General features: G+C 40.2%; 1 protein-coding gene across 2 annotated transcripts in view; it reads right to left on the bottom strand.

Annotated features, from left to right (window-relative positions):
• Positions 1-20,518, bottom strand: part of MTMR10 (myotubularin related protein 10) — a 50,425-nt gene extending 29,907 nt beyond the window's left edge. The window contains exons 1-3 of one of the 2 annotated variants that reach the window (XM_059371713.1): positions 20,316-20,518; positions 19,663-19,723; positions 1,630-1,766 (exon numbers count right to left, since the gene is read on the bottom strand). In XM_059371713.1, the coding sequence (XP_059227696.1) occupies positions 1,630-1,766; positions 19,663-19,723; positions 20,316-20,375 (258 nt within the window). In that variant the 5' untranslated portion in view covers positions 20,376-20,518. Of the gene's footprint in view, positions 1-1,629; positions 1,767-8,259; positions 8,336-19,662; positions 19,724-20,315 lie in introns of those variants that run through there. The other variant, XM_059371714.1, reaches the window with a different exon arrangement.
• Positions 20,519-21,025: the final 507 nt, after the last annotated feature.

A 21,025-nucleotide genomic window follows, 5' to 3' on the forward strand; every position in this document is an offset into this window, starting at 1 on the left:
TTTTTTTTTAAAGATTTATTTATTTATTTGACAGAGATAGATCACAAGTAGACAGAGAGGCAGGCAGAGAGAGAGGAAGGGAAGCAGGCTCCCCGCCAAGCAGAGAGCCCGATGTGGGACTCGATCCCAGGACCCTGAGATCATGACCTGAGCCGAAGGCAGCGGCCTAACCCACTGAGCCACCCAGGCGCCCGTCATCAGATTTTAATAGGCAAAATCATGGCTTGATTTTACAAAGGAGACTTTGGAAAATCACTCTTTTGAAAGTAATTTTTAGAGCAGAAATTATACTAGAAATAAAAATCTTCAGGCAAACTACAGCTCGTTTTATTTTAATCTGTCAATAAACACTTTATACCCTTTTTTTTTTTAAGATTTTATTTATTTATTTGACAGAGAGAGATCACAGGTAGGCAGAGAGGCAGGCAGAGAGAGAGGAGGAAGCAGGCTCCCTGCTGAGCAGAGAGCCTGATGCGGGACTCCATCCCAGGACCCTGAGATCATGACCTGAGCCGAAGGCAGCGGCTTAACCCACTGAGCCACCCAGGCGCCCCTTTATACCCATTTTTAAACTAAGAAAATAGTTCTCACTATTAACCAGCTGTCAGTAGAGCACTGGTTTATTTCCCCTACCAGCAGTATGAGATGTGGCTATTTTAATTAAGTATATGCATTTCATTTACAGTGAAGTCTGCAGCCACAGATAAAAATGAATCTAAAAACGAAGAGGAAAAACCCTTTGGTCTATAGCCAAATTAGTGTGTCCACATACTAGGTACCTATAACTGCCTTCAGTCTAAATATACCTACAATAGTTTGCAATATACACACAAATATAAAGTAAATATTTTGGTAAACTAATAAAAGCTATATGAAATATATGTATCCAGAATCAGACATTTCAGTCAAAAGTTTACAATTAATATCCAAATATTTGATTTGAGAACAATTCCTATCATAAATAAAAGTCTAGGGGATAAAAGTATATAACACTTTAGAAATCAAAATAGAAGAGCCAAGGAAAAGTCCACAATTTTTAAGTTAATCAAACAAATACCTCAATTTTTAAAAAACCAAACTTAAACGGTATTATGGGTTTCCAGTGAGACCATAAAATGGCAAGTGTTATTAAAGAAAAATTTTATCAGTATTTTTCTTCCTTCTAATTGGACCAGTAAATTGAAATTTCAAACTAGAATTTGATGTTTGGAAAAGGAATTAGTTAAAAATACTATGAAATCTATAAAATCCACTGTGTTTATGCAATTATTTGCTAAATAATTAAGCTTTTCTCTTTAGGACTACTTTAAAAAAAAGGATAGCTTCATTTTTAAAAGCAGTTTAAAACATGAGAAGAAAGAAAATACTAACTCCATTACTGAAAGGATATCTAAGCAATAATCACAGGAGATAAAAAAGCAAGATAACTCAACCATCTCACGAATTCTTCTCCTTGAGTCCCAACATTCTCTGTACACTTTATTTTGAATTTTAATATAACACATTCCCAATGTTGTTAACTGCATAATAATTTTACTATAATTTTCCATACTTGTGCTTTAAGTAATTATACATACTGCTTAGAGTCAAATCCTTGATACAACTAAACAACACACAAATAACACACACCTGTAATGGCATCGGGTCATCCGTAATAAAGGAAATTTTGAAGTTACTGCAGATCAGCTTTCCCCACAGATCGTATTGACTTGTGTCCGTTGCAATGCATTTTCTCACAAAATTGACTTCATTTACAACAATTTCCCCTTTTAAAAAAGAAAAATATTGTGTGAGTTACAACTATACCATAAAATGTCTACAGTCACCGTGTGGCCTATGAGGATTACTTCATGATGACGAGAGTAAGAATGAACCCTTGGAGGCTCACCAGGTGCCGGGTGCCAGGAAAGCTTTCATCAAGAGCAGCAGTAACAGTGAGGCACTGCCCACCATTTGTAAGATACAGAAACTAAGGCACGAAGAGCTGAAGGGTCTGAGATGGTTCAACCAGAAAGGCTGAAACCGAGTCTGCATTTAATACTATGTGATACTGCCTCCCATTATCTTTTATTGAAAGGCATTCTGGAGAAGAGATAAACTACACTATCTTCTTCAAAGTACTGTTTGGAGTATTTGTGTTTTATTAACATGTGACTTTACATCCCAAACCAAGGTCTTTGATTCCTTTACTAAGGGATGAGAAACAGAGTTTGGGCTTAATCCAAAATAAGTAAGTAACTCAAAGTACTTATTAACTCAAAATAAGTAACACAATGTATTATTGGTAAACAGGGTTCAGGATGGTGAACCCTAGGCACACCCTAAACTCATCTCCTCTCATGGACATACTGAGTCTACAGCTACGTACAGACAATTTCCTTTTAAACCCTAAAGGCTAGCTGAGTGACAGCTCCAGACTGGGCAAAGGAGAACTAAACCATATGGAAGCAAGTAGGAGAGGCTGGGACATAATTTCAATATATATATATACCATCCCTGCATGGTGACCCACAACCAGGATGGAACTCAAAACCCAGACTTTCTTCCTGAGAGTAAAGGGTTCAAATGCTACATCAGCACCCCAAGTTTTAACACATACCTTGAGACAAGCCCTCAAAACATGAACTTTAAAACCAATGAGGTTTGTGTCCCAAGACCCGTAAGACCCTAGAGATCTGAGAAACTGCTCTTAAAAAGCTAAGACACTTGGACTCACACACCTGGGGTCCAGGTTGGAGGCAGCGATGGTAGCCAGACTTCAAGCGAAGGAGGCTTACCTCCTTCTTATATTAAAGCACTGGCCTGGCCTGAAGGGCAGGTGCCTTATTTAACACATCTATCTAGGAGCCTGTTGGAACACTCTCTGGGGACAGAGACTAGTGGGTGCCATATCCACACACTCCCTCTGCTGTGCTCCAGACCACCAGTATCTCTCAAAAGGCAGCTTTTACATACATCTGGTACCCTGATTTTTGTGGTTGCCTCCTGGCTCTCGTGGCCAGTAGGGCCTACACTTGTCGTCCTACAAGACTATATGTATTTGCATACCTTAAAAAGTTGATGCCTAAGGGTTTGGCTTCCAGTCAGCCAAATCGAGGCACTGAGATCCTCCCCTCTGGGATATTGACTGGTTTGGCACATCCTAAACTACTGGGATCTACTAAAAATATAATAGACTGATTGGACAAGCAGGATGGTATGAGAGATAACAAAGAGCTGGGGAATAAGGTTGAACAATAAGGCTAAACAATAAGGTTCATCTCCTACACAATGCCCCTCCTTCAGGATTGGGAGAGGTAGTTGTTTCATCTCCTATCTAGAAACCAACAAAGAGAGTCAAACAAAGTGAAGAAACAGAGGAATATGTTCCAAATGATAGAACAAGACAAAACCTCAGAGAAAAAACTTAGTTAAAAAGAGATAAGTAATTCACCTGATAAAAAGAGTTCAAAGTAATGGTGGTAAAGGTGCTCACCAAAAATGAAAACAGTCACTCAAAAAGATAAATGTACTCCTATGTTTACTGTAGCATTATTTACAATAGTTAAGACATGGATAAACAATGTAAGTATCCATCAATAGACAAATGGATAAGGAAAATGTGCTATATATACACAATGGAATATTACACAGTAATAAAATAAAAAGGAAGGATCATGCCACTTGAGACAACATGAATGGACCTAGAGGATATCATGCTAACTAAAACTAGTCAGATTGAGAAGACAAATACTGTCTGATTCCAGTCATAAGTATAATCTGGAAAAAATAGAGAAAAATCAAAATCAGAACTATAAATACAGACAACAAACTGATAGTTGTTAGAGGGGAGGAGAGTGGGTGATTAGGCAAAGAGTAGGAGATACAGGTCTCCAGTTATGCGATGAGTAACTTATAGGAATAAAAAGCAGAGCATAAGGAATATGTCACTGATATTGTCATAGCTATGTAATACCACAGATGGTAAAGCTACACTTATGGTGAGCAGTGCATAATGTATAAAGTTGTCAAATCACTAAGTCATACACCTGAAACTAATGTAACACTGTGTGTCAACTATACTCAGATTTTTTAAAATTGCACTTAAGTGAAAAAAAAAAAAAAAAAAGAAAAGAAAAAAGAAAAGATGATCACCAAACTGGGAAGAAAAAAAAAATGCATGAACACAATGAGAACTTCAACAAAAAAGATGGAAGAGCTAAGAAGATACTGAACAGAACAATAGTTGAACAAAGAACAATAAAGAACAATAACTGAAACAAAAATGCCCCAAAAGGGTTGATGAAAGGTAGATGAAAAAAAAAAAAAAGGAATCAGTCAACTTCAAAAAAAGGCAAGAGAACCCATCCAAGTCAGAATAGCAAAAAGAAAAAAAGAATGGAAAAATGTACGGATAGCTTAAAGGACTTACTGGATGTCAAATGGACTAATGTTTGCATCATCAGGCTCCCAGGATAAGGGAAAGGGAAAATCTTACTAGAAGAAATAATGGCTGAAAACTTCTCTAATATGGGGACGGAAACATCCAAATCCAGCAAGATCACACAGTTCCCAACAAGAGGAACCCAAAAAGAGACCCACTTCAAGACACACTGTAATTAAAATATTAAAAGTTAAAGACAAGGAGAGAATATTAGAAGTGGCAAGAAAAAAATAACTTACTACAGACAACAAAGCCTGACAAGGCTATCAACAGAACTTTTAGCAGAAATTGCACAAGCCAGGAGAGAGTGACACTATATACTCAAAGTGCTGAAAGAAAAAACCCTTTCAATCAAGAACACTCTACACAGCAAAGTTATCATTCAGAAGTGAAGAGGAAATAAAAAATTTTCCAGACAAGCAAAAACTAAAGAAGGTATGCTAACAAAGACTACTTTACACTGAAAAGAAAGAGCACTAGTTAATAACAAGAACACATATGAAAGAATACATATCACTGGAAAGATAAACATATAGTAAAGGTAGTGAATTCTAAACTTCTAAAGCTATTAAGAAGGTTAAAAGACAAAAGTAATAAAATTACCTAAAACTACAATATTTGGTTATGGGATACTGAAGATATACAAAGATGTAAAATGTAACATCAAAAACATGAAGTGTGAATGGCAAAAGTAATATCTTAAGCTTTACAATGGGACAAAACTTAAGTTGTTATCAATTTAAGACTGTAGACTGTAACAGATAGAAGTTGTTATATTTAAACCTCACAGTTGCAAAACAAAGCAAAAACCTATACTAAATACACAGAAGATAAAGAGAAAGGAATATAAGCATACCACTAAAGAAAGCCATCAAGAAAAAAAAAAAGCCATCAAAACACAAAGGAAGAGAACAATGGAAGAAAGGAACAGAGAAGAATTACAAAAACTTCCAGAAAACAAGTAATAAAATGGCAATAAGCACATATCTCTCAATAATTACTTTAAATGTAAATGGACTAAATGTTCCTCTCAAAAGATACAGAGTGGGTGAATGGATTAAAAAACACTTATCTATATGTTACCTATAAGAGACTTGCTATAGATGTATGGAAAGAAGGACAGAACAAGGGATTTTCCATGCAAATGGAAACCAAAGCTGGAGTATATATACTTACATCAAACAAAAAGACTTGAAAACAAAGACTGCAATAAAGACAAAGAGAGTGCTACATAATGATAAAAGGGTCAATCCAATGAAAAGATAAAACATTCGTAAACACTTATGCGCCCAACAGTGGAGCACCTAAATATAAAAAGAAACTATTAGCAGCCTTAAAGGGAGAAATAAGACAGCAGTATAATAACAGTTGGGGACTCTATTCCAGTCAATAGTTTGAATAAATTACTAAAAGCACGAGAAAATTAGAGGCCAATTTCCCTGATAAACACAGATGCAAAAATCCTCAACAAAATACTTACAAATAAGAAAAATTCAGTAACATATTAAAACCATCATACACCACGATGGAGTGGGATTACTGCAGGGATGCAAGGATGGTTCAACATCTGCAAATCAGTCAAGATGATACACTGCATTAACAAACTGAAGGGTAAAAATCCTTTGATCATCTCAATAGATACAGAAAAAGCATCTGACAAAATTCAACATCCATTTATGATGAAAACTCAACAAAGCCAGTGTCGTGGAAAACACACCTCAATATAATAAGGGCCATATGTGATAAGCCCACAGCTAATAATAAACTCAATAGTGAAAAACTGAAAAGTTTTCCCTCTAAAATCAGAAACAAGACAAGGATACACACTTTAATTCAACATAGTACTGGAACTCCAAGTCACAGCAATTAGCTAAGGAAAAAAACAAAAGTCATCCAAATTGAAAATGAAGAAGTAAAACTGTCATTATTCAAAGATGATACGATATATATAAAACCTTAAAGACTTCATCAAAAAATGGCTAAACTAGCAAAGTCAGTAAAAATCAATATACAAAATGTGATTACATTTTTATATACTAATAATGAACTATGAGAATGAGAAATTCAGGAAACCCACTTACAATTGTATCAAAAAGAATAAAATACCCAGATCTAATTTAACCAAGGTTGGAGGGGGGAGCCTGTTTATAGAAGACTATGAGATGTTAAATAAAAAAATTAAAGATGACACAAATAAATGGAAAGATATCCCATGCCCATGACTGGACAAATTAACATTGTTAAAATGTCCATTCTACCCAAAGCAATATATAAATTCAATGTAATATTAAAATTCCACAGAAATAGAACTATCTTAAAATCTGTATGAAATCAGCATTTACCACAGAAATAGAACTATCTTAAAATCTGTATGAAACCATAACGGACCCCAAATAACCAAAGCAATCTTGAAAAAGAACAAAGTTGAAGGTAACATGCTCCCTGATTTCAAGCTATATTATAAAGCTATGGTAATTAAAACAAGGTAAACAGACATATAGATGGTAAGGTAAACAGAACAGAATAGACAGCCCAGAAATAAACCCACCCACACACATATGGCCAGTTAATTTCTAACAAAGGAGCCAAGAGTATATACAATGGAGAAAGGACAGTCTCTTTAATAAATGGCATTTAGAAAATTAGATAGCCATAGGCAAGAGAATGAAACTGGACCACTATCTTACATCATACACAAAAACTAACTTAGAATGACTAGAATTTTAGAAATTAAAGACTCCATAGAAGTCCTAGAAGAAAACATAGGTGGTAAACTCCTTAACAAAGGTCTTGTTGATAATTTTTTGACTCTAACACCAACAGCAAAACAACAAAAGCAAAACAAACAGGTAGGACTACATCAAACTAAAAAGCTTCTGCACAGCAAAAGAAACCATCAACAGAATGAAAAGGCAACCTATTGAATGAAAGAAAATATTTTGAAATTATGTAAGAGGCGAAGATCCAAAATATATAAAAAAGACTCATACAACTCAACAGCTAAAACAAAACCAAACCCAATTTTGAAAATGGCCAGAAGAGCTGAATAAGTATTTTCTAAAGAAGACATACAGATGACCAATAAGTACATGAAAAGATGCTCTATATCATTAATTTGTCAGGGAAATGCAAATCAAAAATACAATGACACATCACGTCACATCTGCTGGAATGGCTATTATCAAAAAGATCGGAAATAACAAGTGTTGGCAAGGATGTGGAAAAGAGGCTATCCTTCTACACTGATGGTGGGAATGAAAATTGGTATAGACAATGGAAAACAGTATAAAAGTTCCTCAAAAATTAAAAGCAGAAATACCATGTGATCCAGCAATTCCACTTCTAGGTATTGATCCAAAGAAAATGAGAACATTAACATGAAAAAATATTTGCACCCACATGTCACTGCAGCATTATTCACAACAGCCAAAATATGGAAACAAAGTATTCATCAGTGGATGAATGAGTAAAGATGCAGCACATTAACCCCACCGCTCAGGAATACTATTCAGTCATAAAAGAAAATGAAATCTTGCCATCTGCAACAACATGGATGTACCTTGGGGGCATTATGCTAACTGAAATTAGTCAGACAAATGCTTGATAATCTCTCTTCTATGTGGAATCTAAAAAACAAACAAACAAACAAACAAACAAACAAAAACAACCCAAGGTCTTAGAGAACGACTTCGTGTTTGCCAGAGGTGCAGGTTGGGAGAAATGGGTGAACTGGTTTGGTTTTTTTTAGTTTAAATAAATTGTATTTTAAAAATTTAAATAAGCTATATTTTATAAAGCCAAAGTGAGTTTCCCTCTGCACCCAAATTATAACTTACTTGGCAATAAAACTTTAAAATATAGTTTCAAAGTTAAAAGGGAAGATTAGGGGCGCCTGGGTGGCTCAGTGGGTTAATCCTCTGCCTTCGGCTCAGGTCATGATCTCAGAGTCCTGGGATCGAGTCCCATATCGGGCTCTCTGCTCGGCAGGGAGCCTGCTTCCTTCTCTCTTTCTCTGCCTACTTGTGATCTCTGTCCGTGAGATAAATGAATGGAATCTTTAAAAAGAAAAAAAAAAAGGGGGAAGATTAAAGAAAGAAATGTAAGAGGTCAAAACAAATTTATAATGTGCTTTGAAAGAAATTATTTATTTAAAGCGTGGTCTTCATTAAAATAAACCTTAATTTCAAGATCTAAAATTCGACGAGACCCGCGGACATTTTTAAGCACTCCATCTTCAGGTTCAGTGGTAGAAAAGGGAGGGTACTGACCTACTTCATCTATATTTATCATTATAAAAACCTTAACAGTGGTGGATAGAACCTGTTTGCTGACAAGCCACAAAAACCTACCAATTCAAGAATGCAACTAGGTTCTCAAAGCGATTCTTTCACTCAACAAAACTGTTATCATAAACCTGAGTTGCAATAATAGCTTTTATTCAAAGTTCTTAAAAATATACAAGATAATTTTAAGAACAGCAGCCTACTATTTACTTGAAGATTTAGTTCAAATTTACTCATGTCAATGTCTCAGCTTAAACCACCTGAATAATCTCCCATCCCCAAGACAAACCTTCCGCACGTGGCCTGTTGAGGCCCTGCGCCCCTCACCCTCTGCCACTGTCCTCCTCACCTACACCCTCACACCACAGTGCTCTTTTCATCCCTCCTAGGGATCATACTGCTCCCACTAGATGCGGTCTTTGCACATGTTGTTCCCATTTCCGGGAATATTCTCCCTTTCTCCCTTAGCCTAATCACTTTCTCAGAAATGCCTTTTTTTTTTTTAAATCTCCCAGCCTAGATTAAATCCCTCAATCCCAGCATCATACACTTGTAATTCCTAGCATTTACACAGCTACAATTATATATATATTTTTAAATTACTACCTGTCCCACCCTTAGGATCATATGCTCCATGAGGATAGAAGGGGGAATGATTTTTCCACAATGCTGATACTTCAGTTCCTAGACAAATGCCCAGTACAAGGCAGGTGCCTATTAAATGAGTGCTCAACATGTGAAATCACTTCTCTGCTTCCTGGTTCACCAGGCAACTACCAATAATGGAAGAGGAGGTATTCCAGACAGAACAAAAACCAGGAATTGAACAAGGCCAAGCAGCCAAGAGGGTGAGGAGATAAGATGCATGGGGGGGCGCCTGGGTGGCTCAGTGGGTTGGGCCTCTACCTTCGGCTCGGGTCGTGGTCTCGGGGTCCTGGGATTGAGCCCCGCATCAGGCTCTCTGCTCAGCGGTGAGCCTGCTTCCCCTTCTCTCTGCCTGCCTCTGCCTGCTTGTGATCTCTCTCTCTCTCTTTCTGTGAAATAAATAAATAAATAATCTTTAAAAAAAAAAAAAAAAAGATGCATGGGAAATCATGATCCCAGGGTCCTGGGATCGAGCCCCGCATCCAGCTCTTTGCTCAGCAGGGAGCCTGCTTCTTCCTCTCTCTCTCTCTGCCTGCCTCTCTGCCTACTTGTGATCCCTGTCTGTCAAATAAACAAATAAAATCTTTAAAAAATAAAAATACCTGTACCCTTCATCTTAAAAAAAAAAAAAAGATGCATGGGAAATTCACATCAAGTTAGAAAAAAGGAACAGAACTGCTATGCGTGCCTACCACATACATAGGGAGCTGTAAAATATACTAATTGGAGTTTCTCAACATTTTTCCTCTTTGATTCTTTCAACAACCCATAAGGTATGGCAGATAAGGTACTTGGATCCAAAGAAGTTATATCACTTTCTTAAGATTTAAAAAATATTAAGAAGTAAGTTTTCAATTTATAACCAAGTGTTCTGATTTCAAATCCAGTTTTCTCTATTCTTACATAAAATTAAACCTACTATACCTAGAAACAGGAAGCACAAAAACTGAATTAAAGATTCAAAGTATTAGTCTTAACTGGATTCTAATGAGAAAAAAAACTTTAAATGACATAAATTTACGTTGAAACTCATCAAATAATTCGAACACATAAAATTTAAATCTTCCACAGCCCCTTGAGCCCAATGCCTCCCAATATCGTGGGATATTAGGATATGCCTCCCAAGAATGTGGGCCTGTCTTCCCCCCAAGAAATCTTAACTACCAATTATAAGAGGGCCCTGAACTTAAAAAACAAACAAACAAACAAACAAAAAAACCCTAAATTAATTATTCACATTGCACTCAGATGTCATATTCCTACAACACTGATTTCTTCATACAAGAACTACTGGCTCACGAAGTATAACCTATATCACTTCATGCTGTGCCAACTTTCTCAACTAGCAAACTCATCTGCCCAAGGACTCTCAAACCAGTGCTACAAAAGGTCATTCAGTTCTAACTCTAAAGACTCATATATATTTTTTATGTATGGTATACTCAAAAATTAACTTTAAAAAAAAAAAAAAAAAGGCCACACCACAGGATTTTAGGTTCCTGAGAAGGGGAGAAGACGTGATAACAGAAAAAAGAGATGGAGGTTTTGTGGGACAGGATATGGCCGCGTCATAGCGCCATCAGCCTAGAGTATTTATGAGGCGCACACTCAAGGACAGCCCTTCTTCTCTAGCAACATGATCCTCTTACTGATGGCACAAATGTAAAATGTCAAGCCCATGAACACAGTGAGAATGAGACAAAGATAAAAGGAGAATGCATTTAATGAGTCCAGGGGATGGCCAAGCACAGCCCACAGACCTGTTTTTGTAAGTAACATTTTACTGAAACATATCCTTGCTTATTTATTTGTGTATTGGCTCTGACTGCTTTCATGGACAAAGGCAGAGCGGAGTACTTGCAACAGAGACATTTTGGCCTTCAAAGTCCAAAACATTTACTTTACACAAAGTTTGCTAGACATGGTTTCTTAAGAACTTTTACATATATTCACATATTACATATATACATATACATATATTCATATATTCATATATTCACATACTGAAACATAAAGAGATGTGTATATAGGTGGATTAGTAACACAGGTGCATATTTTCTACTCTGGCCCCTACAGGCCTAAAAACAGTAACACTCCAGTAACAAAGTACATTCAGCACACAGACCTTGGTATTTAAAGACCATGCAATCCTTGCAAAAACAGTTAATTCCAGGACTGGGGCAGAGGAAACACAATATAAGTAGGGAGTCTCTGGTAGGTCAAGAATGCCAGAAAGGAAGGAAGGAGAAAGAGAAGGTGGGAGGTCATTTCAAAAGGATACAGGCACCAATATGAAAGAAGTCATCACCATTAGTAAAAATGGAGAAACTGTCAGAGTAAAGACACTAAAGAGACATAATGATTAAATGCAATGTGGTATCCCTGACAGCCTCTTGGAACGGCTAATGGACATTAGTGGAAAAACTAGGGAAATGTGAATAAAACAGCATTGTTGATTTCTTAATTTAGCTAAATTTAACAAGGTCATATAAGATACTAACTTTAGGGGAAGCTGGGTGAACAGTATATGCTAACTGCACTCTTTTATACAACTCTTATAAGTCCAAGTGTATTTAAAAATAAAACTGAGGGCACCTGGGCGGCTGAGTCGGTTAAGCCTCTGCCTTCGGCTCAGGTCATGATCTCAGGGTCCTGGAATGGAGCCCCCCATCGGACTTCCTGCTCAGTGGGGAGTCTGCTTCTTCTCCCTCTGCCCCCCACTCAGGTTCTCTCTTTCAAAAATAAATGAAATCTTTAAAAAATAATAATAAAAGTGAGAAAAAACTGAACAGAAATAGAAAAGTAACAACAAAAGCTCAATAGGGATTCTCTGGGCTGTGGTCTTTTAAGGAAACTGAAGTGTCAACCAGAACTGAGAGCAGAAAATGGGAATGAGCCCTTGGAAGGGAGGAGAAATTGGGCGGGATTGAGGGGAGGACGGAAAGGAGGGTACTGCTGGAGAAATGCTCTGCTTGAGTCGTATTATTATAAGCATATAATTAAGTAAGTGTCAAGTTAACCCAGCTTGAGTTTATTTGATGACGCTAAATTATGTTCACATGCAACCAGTCTTTAAAATGGTTGGCTCACGTAGCACAGCTATCTGCTCTCCTAACAATTTTCTGCTCATACTCCATAAAAAAGCAGTAACACAGTAGGAGCTGTTAAAGCTTACTGCAAGTACTGCAGTACTGTTGAGCTTAGAGACAGGAAAGAAAAAGATACTAAATGGGCTCTTCCTAGAGATGATGGATACAAAATACAAGAGTACTGAGACTATCCTTGCTGCACCTTGAATTAGTGAGCCCTAAGAAAGAAAGCGCCTGACAAAAGCTTCAGAACTCCAGGAGACCATGAAGTTTTCCCAGGGACAACTCTGGCGTCTGTCAGGTGGCAGAGCAGTGTTGTGCTAGCCAGCGTGAACTGGCTCAGGAGAACCTCCAGTTCCTCCCTGCACCCCCCACGCCCCCCAGCCCTGGCTCTGGGCCTTCAAGATGGCAGTTCGCAATCAGCCCTGGTGAGAGGATTTTCACCACCAAGCACTTCCCAGCACACCACTGGAGGGAAGCCACGGGGAGGTCTCATGGAAGATAAAGTAGGAAATTTGTTTCACTGTGTGGTAAGCAAAAAGCCCCCCCAAAAAAGCTATCTCTAAATCAGATGATGGGTCAAGAGTTTGTACTACAACCTGGAAAGGGATCAAGAAATCATCAAAATTTCTCTTCGCAAGACCCCTCCACCCATAAAAGTAAATAAGAAAGGAAATATAATTAAAATTAATAAATCTTCAAAAATGGTAGAGCTAAGGTTTTTAACTTTCAGAGAACCAAAAAATCAGTTCCACATTTAGGAAGCCAATACATTTGGAAAGTCAATACATGCCTCATGAATAAAAATAAATTTTCCCATAATACATTTTAGCTTAAGAAATAGTTTAAGACAAAGCCACAGTGGTTTAAGACAAATACAGTGGCTAATTAACCTACAGAATGTGTTTAAGCCAATACAGAGTTCAGTATATGGCTTTACATACGGTGACTGGCTGGCTGTCTGCAACTTTCAGCATTAATACAAGGATGGTCACAGGCAAAAGGGAACCAGTTGTCCACCCTAGCTGTACATAAATACAGGAATTAAAGTAGCCTAAAAATTATTAAGGGACGCTGAATCTACATGGAAGACAAACACAAAACGTCCGATGCCATCATGGGTAGATAACTATACAGAAGATAACTATACAGAAGAGTATGAGATCAAGGAGCATGTCCAGTAAGTGTCACCTACAAAGTGGGCTGAAGGAGAGTCAGAAGTGCAGACCCTGGGAAAAAACCAGAAGGAAATCCTGAAGGTAGAAGAGGACAGAGATAGAACATGTGATGACAACAGTGACAAAGGCCTAAATGAGGAATCAGGCATTTGGGAGAGAGAAAGGAACCAGCCTGACTGAGGCAATTATCAGCGCTAGGAAACAGTGCAGAGGTCAGCAAGGTGGAGTGCTGGCAAATCACAGGGGTTACAGAATTGGATTTTTATATTGGGTAAGCAGGATTTTACTCGTGCAAGTTCATGGAGAGATTCTGAGCAGGAGCCAAGGTACAGAGAGACTGATGGTCAGAAGTGAGGAAGCAAGTAACGAAATTCTGGCCCAAGGTCCTGCAGCTATAGTCTGAGGAGGACCCGCTATGAAGGCTCCACAGGCGAGGGACAAACATAATAGTTACATGCTTCGCCATTCCAAAATGGAGTTATAGGTCCTTCCGGGCTTTCAAAAGCAACATACCTCTGAAGCAAGACACTACAAAAAAATCAGTCTACAATCATCTGGAAGGCCGATCTACAAAAAGGTATTAAAAAACAACACAAAACATAAAACACCCAAAAGAGAACATCTACCTTCAAGGGACTTACTGTGCAAGCAAGGAAATAAGAGTTACAGTGAGGCAGAAAACAAGAATAGTACATAAATGGTCTAAACAGTGAATATGTAAGAAAATAAACAACACATCTATCCAACAATGGCTATTTTCATTTTCCAGATGGCCCAGGGCCGTATGCTTTCCTGATCCGATTACAAAAGACTCTGACAATGAGTGCATTCATTATCGATCTAACAGTTAATCTTGATGCTGAAAGCGCTGCTGGCATTACAGATGGAAAGGGGGAAAGAGCTGAGCGGACTCGGCCTTAGCACAGTGGCCCGGGCTGGGCAGGCACTCAAGATGCAGAGCAGAAGTCATTTCCTGACACCTCCCCAACCTCAAATCTTGCTTCAGTGACCTTCCTCTGAGCTCTCACAATTGCTCTCCTGAAGCATTTCCCCCAATGAACTGAAACTGTCTAAGCCAGGACCCCAACCTTTTTAGCTTTTTACGCCACATGCACTGGAAACCTGTGGAACAATTAACTCCTTACTACTAGCCACAGCGCTTCAAGCCCTACCTCCGACCTCTCAGATCCTTAGCAAGATCCCATCCCAGAGTTAGAAGAGAGAAAAGGCCAACAAGCCCACTTACTGCAAAGCTCACCACCTCGTGACAAAGCCGCTGGCATTCCACCAGCCTCTGCTTTGGCACAGCCAGTGACAGGAAGTCCCCTGCCTCCCAAGGCAGTCCGTTTTTCTGGCAGCTTAAATTGAAAGTTGCTTCTCAAGTTGGGTCAAAATCTGTCACTGCTGTGGAAAGGGCACCGCTAAGGACAGAGCTCTTTTTTACCCAACTAGAGAACTTCTAGGCCAACATCCAATCCACTCTCTCCAGTTCCAAAGCATAAATTTGTACCCTAATGTCCCCAGTGCAGTGAGGTAGGCCTTGTTGCTTAGTGGTTAAAGGCACAGCCTGAGAGCTGGGCTCAGAATTCCAGCTCTGCCATACAGGGAAAGTGACTTAGCATGTGCAACTACAGTCCTCTCATCTGGCACACGAAGATAAACGGGTGCCTCCCTGAGACAGCTGTTATGAGGAGTAACCTGAAAGCTATGTATTAGTTAGGGATTTTAGTTGAAAAGTGTCAGAAGTGTACCTGGAGCCAGCTAAGCAAAAAGAAATCTGCCTTTTGTGTCAGCTGGACTTCAAGCAAAATGGAGCCCAGCAGCTTGAACGCCTTCACAAGTCCCCCTCAGTGTTGTACCTCTGCCTCTCTCTAAAACATGGGACTTCATTCTTTGGAGCAGGTTCTCTGGAACTACGGCCACTGGCAGAACTACCAAAAAAGGATCTCTTCCCTTAGTACCGATCTGAAAATAACAGAGGCCCAGCTGTGTCCATTCTTGCAGTCTGGGGTGGCTTATTATCCTTGCTGGCTACACTAGAACCCAAGGCAGTGTGGGGACGGGGAAGTTTGATGTGTCAAAGGAGAGAGGGTAAATTTTTCAGAAGACAGTGAAACAATTCCTAGGGAGACAAAATTACTGATGTTCTCTGTATAAGTGCTCATTAAATTGTATCTATGAGGGGTGCCTGGGTGGCTTAGTCGGTGGAGTGGCTGCCTTCGGCTCAGGTCATGATCCCAGGGTCCTGGGATCGAGCCCTGCATCAGGCTCTCTGCACAGCGGGGAGCCTGCTTCCCCTTCTCTCTGCCTGCTGCTCTGCCTACTTGTGATCTCTCTCTGTCAAATAAATAAATAAAATCTTTATAAGAAAAAAAAAATTGTACCTATGAGGGGCACCTGGGTGGACAGGTCAGTTAAGCATCTGACTTTTGGTTTCAGCTCAAGTCATGATCTCAGGGTCTTGGGATCCAGCCCTGCCCTGGGCTCTGTACTCAGTGCAGAGTCGCTTGGGATTCTCTCTCCCTCTGCTCCTCCCACTTGTGCTCTCTCTCCTCTCTCTAAAATAAATAAATAAATCTTTTTAAAAAATCCTATCTATGATATTATAAAAACCTCATCAAGTGGTTTCTAGCCCAGATTTCACAAATCAGATATACCACAAAAACAATTCATGCAACCAACATAGAGTTCTTAACCTTTTATTTTGCTAACTTCTTTAAAGTCATTTTGCGAACTTCTTTAAAGCCACAGCTACTACCACCATCATTTAACAGAGAACACATCTATACCAAGGAAACTGGAAGGACAAAATCTCAGAAATACAGGACAATCATTTAAATCAACTCAGCTCTATGGGGAAAAGTTGCATTTTTTCTTAATTTTCTTAGTTTGACCAAGGGCTGTTAAAAACTTCGTCCAGATCTGACGCCAGCCAGACCCTGGGAAAGAGTGATATAGGTCGCTGTCTTCTACGCTGTCCACAGCTTTGCTGTGATCCAGGCATACTACTCATCCAGCACTTTTATTCATCTAGCACAGAGCCAGGCCCCTAGCTCAGGTGCTCAGTGACTGCTTCACCACTCCAGCAGCTATCCGAAAAAGATATGAGCACAGTCTAGGGTGCGTGGGTGGCTTAGCTGGTTAAGTGACCCATACCTGATTTTGGCTCAGGTCATGATCTCAGGATTCTGAGATTGAGCCCCACATTAGGTTCTGTGCTGGGTGTGGAGCCTGCCTAAGATTCTCTCTCACCTCCTGTATCCTCCCCTCCAAAATATATATTAGTCTGGCAATTTTTGCCCTTAATAAATATATGCTGAAACATACATGCACACACACATGTATTTAAAAATTCAAAGTCTCTGGGGGCGCCTGGGTGGCTCAGTGGGTTGGACCTCTGCCTTCGGCTCAGGTCATGATCTCAGGGGCCTGGGATTGAGCATGTGGGCATGGCTATAGTAACAATTCAAGCTGGTGTTCTAGGGGTTCTTTCATTTAGTCATCGCTCAATCAGCAGCTCAGTGCACCACACAAGACATCAAGGCCAAAAGCTGAATTAGGTACAATCTCTATCTCAAGGAAGTTCATGAACCATGCAAATAGAAAATTACTAACATAAAGCACAATCGAAATTAAATTGCCAGTTTCTTCTATTTTCTTCACCTAATAAAAGATGGAGATCATTTTAAATTTAACCTTGTTAAGTTCCAAAGGAACACACAGTAACTATACACAATCCATTTCACGTAAAAGTTCAAACTTTGGGCAACTACAGTAGGATATCCTTGAACTTAAGGCTCTATGCCAAAGGATAACATGCAATACTCTCTCCCTAAACAATCACTTCTTGTTCCGTGTGACTGTGTAAAGCCACAGGTGACTTGGCCAAGTTTCCTTGTGGTTTCTGACTATAACGAAGGCAAGAACTGTATTATTAAGCCCTCTTAGTAAAAAACCCTAACCTAGCCCAAGTCTTTAGATCACCAATGCCTCAGTTACTTTCCAGCTGTCTTCCAGATTTCACAGGTCAAGGAGTAGGATGCAAGCCAAAGGAGGAGTAACGGAGGTTCTAGTAGTAGTCAGACAGGTAGGTGGCTGGGGGGGGGGGGGGGGGGAGGAAACAGAGACCAAAATGAGGTAGCCAGACAGAAAGAAACTGGGGAGTGTATGGGAAGGCCAAGATAAGAGAGTAAGAATAGAAGGGGTGAGGAAAGAAGGCAGAAGACACACTCATCTAGGACTGGCTAAATATTTTGTAGGAAACAGGCTAGCTGCAAACACAAATCAGAGTATCTAGATTCAGCTGCCCCTTCTAGGACACATAAACCACTTAAAGGCAGAAAATGAGTTTATATCTTCACCCAGAAAACTGTGACTTTTTAGTAGAAACTAAGTTTCTACAGAAGGGATAATTCTTCAGTGTGAAGTTCTTCCTGCTCATCGATATTCAATAACACTTTCATAAGCATATCTTAAATATAAAAGTCAATCCTAAAAAAATCAAGCACTATCATTTATATCTAAGACCTGTTGTTTATTAATGCCAAATATCATATCAGAAGAGGGAAATCAAGGCCTAAGAACAGGGCCTATTCAGAAAAAGTAAAGAAAGCCAAAGTTAATAGCTCACAGGCCTTCACTCATTTAAGATGAGTACTGTTTCCCACAGTTGACTTTTAAATGCCTGGAGTGACTAAGGCTAAAACAGAGCACACAGGGGGAGCAAAGGTTACTTATTAATTCTATTGTTCAGTTCACTCTCAGGAAAAGTACAAAGGATTATTTAGTACACATTGGTTGGATAAAAAGCATTAACTAAATAAAGGCCAAATATTTATAACTAAGTCCCATAATAAAGTCGAAAACAATTTTTAAGAGTTAGCATCTATAATATTGAACTATAGGTTGACTGCAGTATGTTTGTTCCCACTTAACATTTAAAATTTCAAAGCACAAAATTTAAAGTTTCCATATCTGTTCAGGTATTGCCTGTAAGTTCTAATCATTTTACTAGGTTTAGCATTAAGTAATGACTAAGATTTTTAAATGTTGACAGTAGCCACACAAATTGGTATTTGATTAGATTTCAGGTTTAAAATGGGCTTTCCTAAGTATCCGGCTACTCCCCACAAGAATCATATTAAACTACTAAATTTTCCATTTATTATTCAATTGTCATACAATTCAAATACCAATTAAATAATATTTTATATGATTTAAAACTTCAATCGCCAATTCCTATCTCCACCTCTTAAGGTGTTCCAAGGTAAAATTTTGTTCTAAACCAGTGTCTCTCCACTGGAAGGGAATTTTGCTCCCAGAGGCAAAAGACAAAAGTAAGTTTTGGCAACATCTGGAGACATTTTGGTGGTCACAACTAGGAGATGGAGAAGGGGTGCCATTAGCATCTGGTGGTAGAGGCCAGGGATACTGCTAAACATCCTATAATGCATGGGACAGTCCCTATTACAAAGAATTATCAGTCCCCAAATGTCAATAGAGCCTCTGTTGCGAAACTCCATTCTAAACTGAAACAAGTAAATTTGCAAACACAGCGGACACCTTCCAAAAAAAAAAAAAAATCGCCAAGTTAACTAATTCAAAGTTTACTAAGTTTTGTTATTGGTATAAAGACCCGAACATAATAAAAGTTGCTTTTCACATGATTAAAACGATGACATTAATCATTAATGCATGAAGTTGCAGACATGAAGGGCAAAGAGTACTCTCACTACCTATCCAAGTAATGAGAGTTTTAAAAATGAACATTTCAGGAAATAAAAAAAGAAATGAGGTAGTGATATTCTTGACAGCTCTCTAAAGTGCTTACATTTTCAAGGACAAACACCAAATTCAGAACTACTTTCTGTTGCTGTTGCTTAGTTCTAACAAGTTTTTCTGTCATCTCAGTCATTAGATTTTTAACAGGATAAAGTTTAACATAAATAAATACAAGGGAGAACTTAACCACATGATACTAGCTGGGAGAATCATCTTGGACCAAAAGACTTTACTGAAGTATCTGTTGAAACTCTGATGTTTACCTGGCAAAAGGACTGGCTCCAGTTTTTTAATCTTCGGTTCTGAATTAATCTTATCGTCAGTCTGAAATACATTAGCAAAATAAATCAAGATCAAAACTTTTCCTCCCCCGTGAGATACTAAAGCAATTTTTGTTTTCTAAGTGATGACACATGCAACAGATACACATTTCCCCCGGCACCCCCTCTTGAAATCTTTCACATGTTTTACCAGATCTTTTCAAGATCTGTTCATTATCAATTGCGAGTCCGACAAAAACATTAAAACTGCCGTGCCGCTTCCAGGTGTTCACATTTATGACAGATAGGTAACGTCTTCCACCAGATGCTCAGAAGCGATGCGATCATGCTGGCGGCCACAGTGCGGACAACCGCCAGGCAAAGAACTAAATAAATCCGACTCCAAACACTCCCTTGAGTCTCATCACACGGCAAACTACGGATCACAAGTCTCCGAGCTGAGAATGGCTGCGGCGAAGTTTTACAAGTTTCCACCGAGCCAGTGGGGGCTCCCGAGAAGGCGCGTTCCCCGGCGTCGGGGCTCCGGCAATCGCGCGGCTGGGAACAGGGAGACCGGGGGAGCCTCCCGGGAGTCGGCCCGGCAGCTCCCAGGAAGCGCCAAGGAGAGGGTCGCTCGCGGGGTGGGGGTTGTTTACCTGGGGCGGCGGCAGGAGGTAGGACCTGAAGGTGGGTCTGGGAGGCTTGAGGGAGAACATGGTGTCGCCGCCTTTTCGCTCTGGCCGGGTCGCAACCCGGGACCCGCCGCGGGTCAGCGGTAGCGCCGACGCCTCCCGACGCCCGGGGTTTCAGAGTTCCCGGTGCGGCCGCCCAGGCCCCGTCTGCGGCCAGCCGGGCCGGGCCGACTGACGGGCGGGGACACGGCGGAGCGCCCGCCCGAGCGGGGAGGAGCCGGGGCAAAGTCGGGTCGACGGGGGCGCCGGGGCCCATCCCCGGAAGGGGCCCGGCGCCCCGCCCCGAGCGACGGTGCGTGCGGGCCGGCGGCCGGCCGCTCCCGGCCTCTAGGCTGCGCTGGTGCCGGAACGCAAGTCTTGCATCGCTCGCCGGCTGCCAGGACCTCAGCGAAGGCGCCGGGGGGAGCAGGGCTCGGCAGCCATCTTGAGAGCACCGGCGCGTCTACGGTGGCCCGCAGGGCTCATAGCGGCCCACGGGGACCTACGGGGGCCCGCGGGGGTCATGGCGGAGGCTGGAGAGGGCCGACGACCTTGGCACAGATCCCTCTCTTTCTAGGCTGCTCCTTCCTGTCTTTTCCTGGAACAGCTCCCTGGACTGCTGTTCGTTTGTCACCCAGCAGGCGCGATCATTGTGGTTTTAAGTCGTCCGGAGGAGCCCGGGGCGTTGGGGAAGG

The sequence above is a fragment of the Mustela nigripes genome, chromosome 13, assembly GCF_022355385.1.
Source record: "Mustela nigripes isolate SB6536 chromosome 13, MUSNIG.SB6536, whole genome shotgun sequence".
NCBI classification, from domain to species: Eukaryota; Metazoa; Chordata; class Mammalia; order Carnivora; family Mustelidae; genus Mustela; species Mustela nigripes.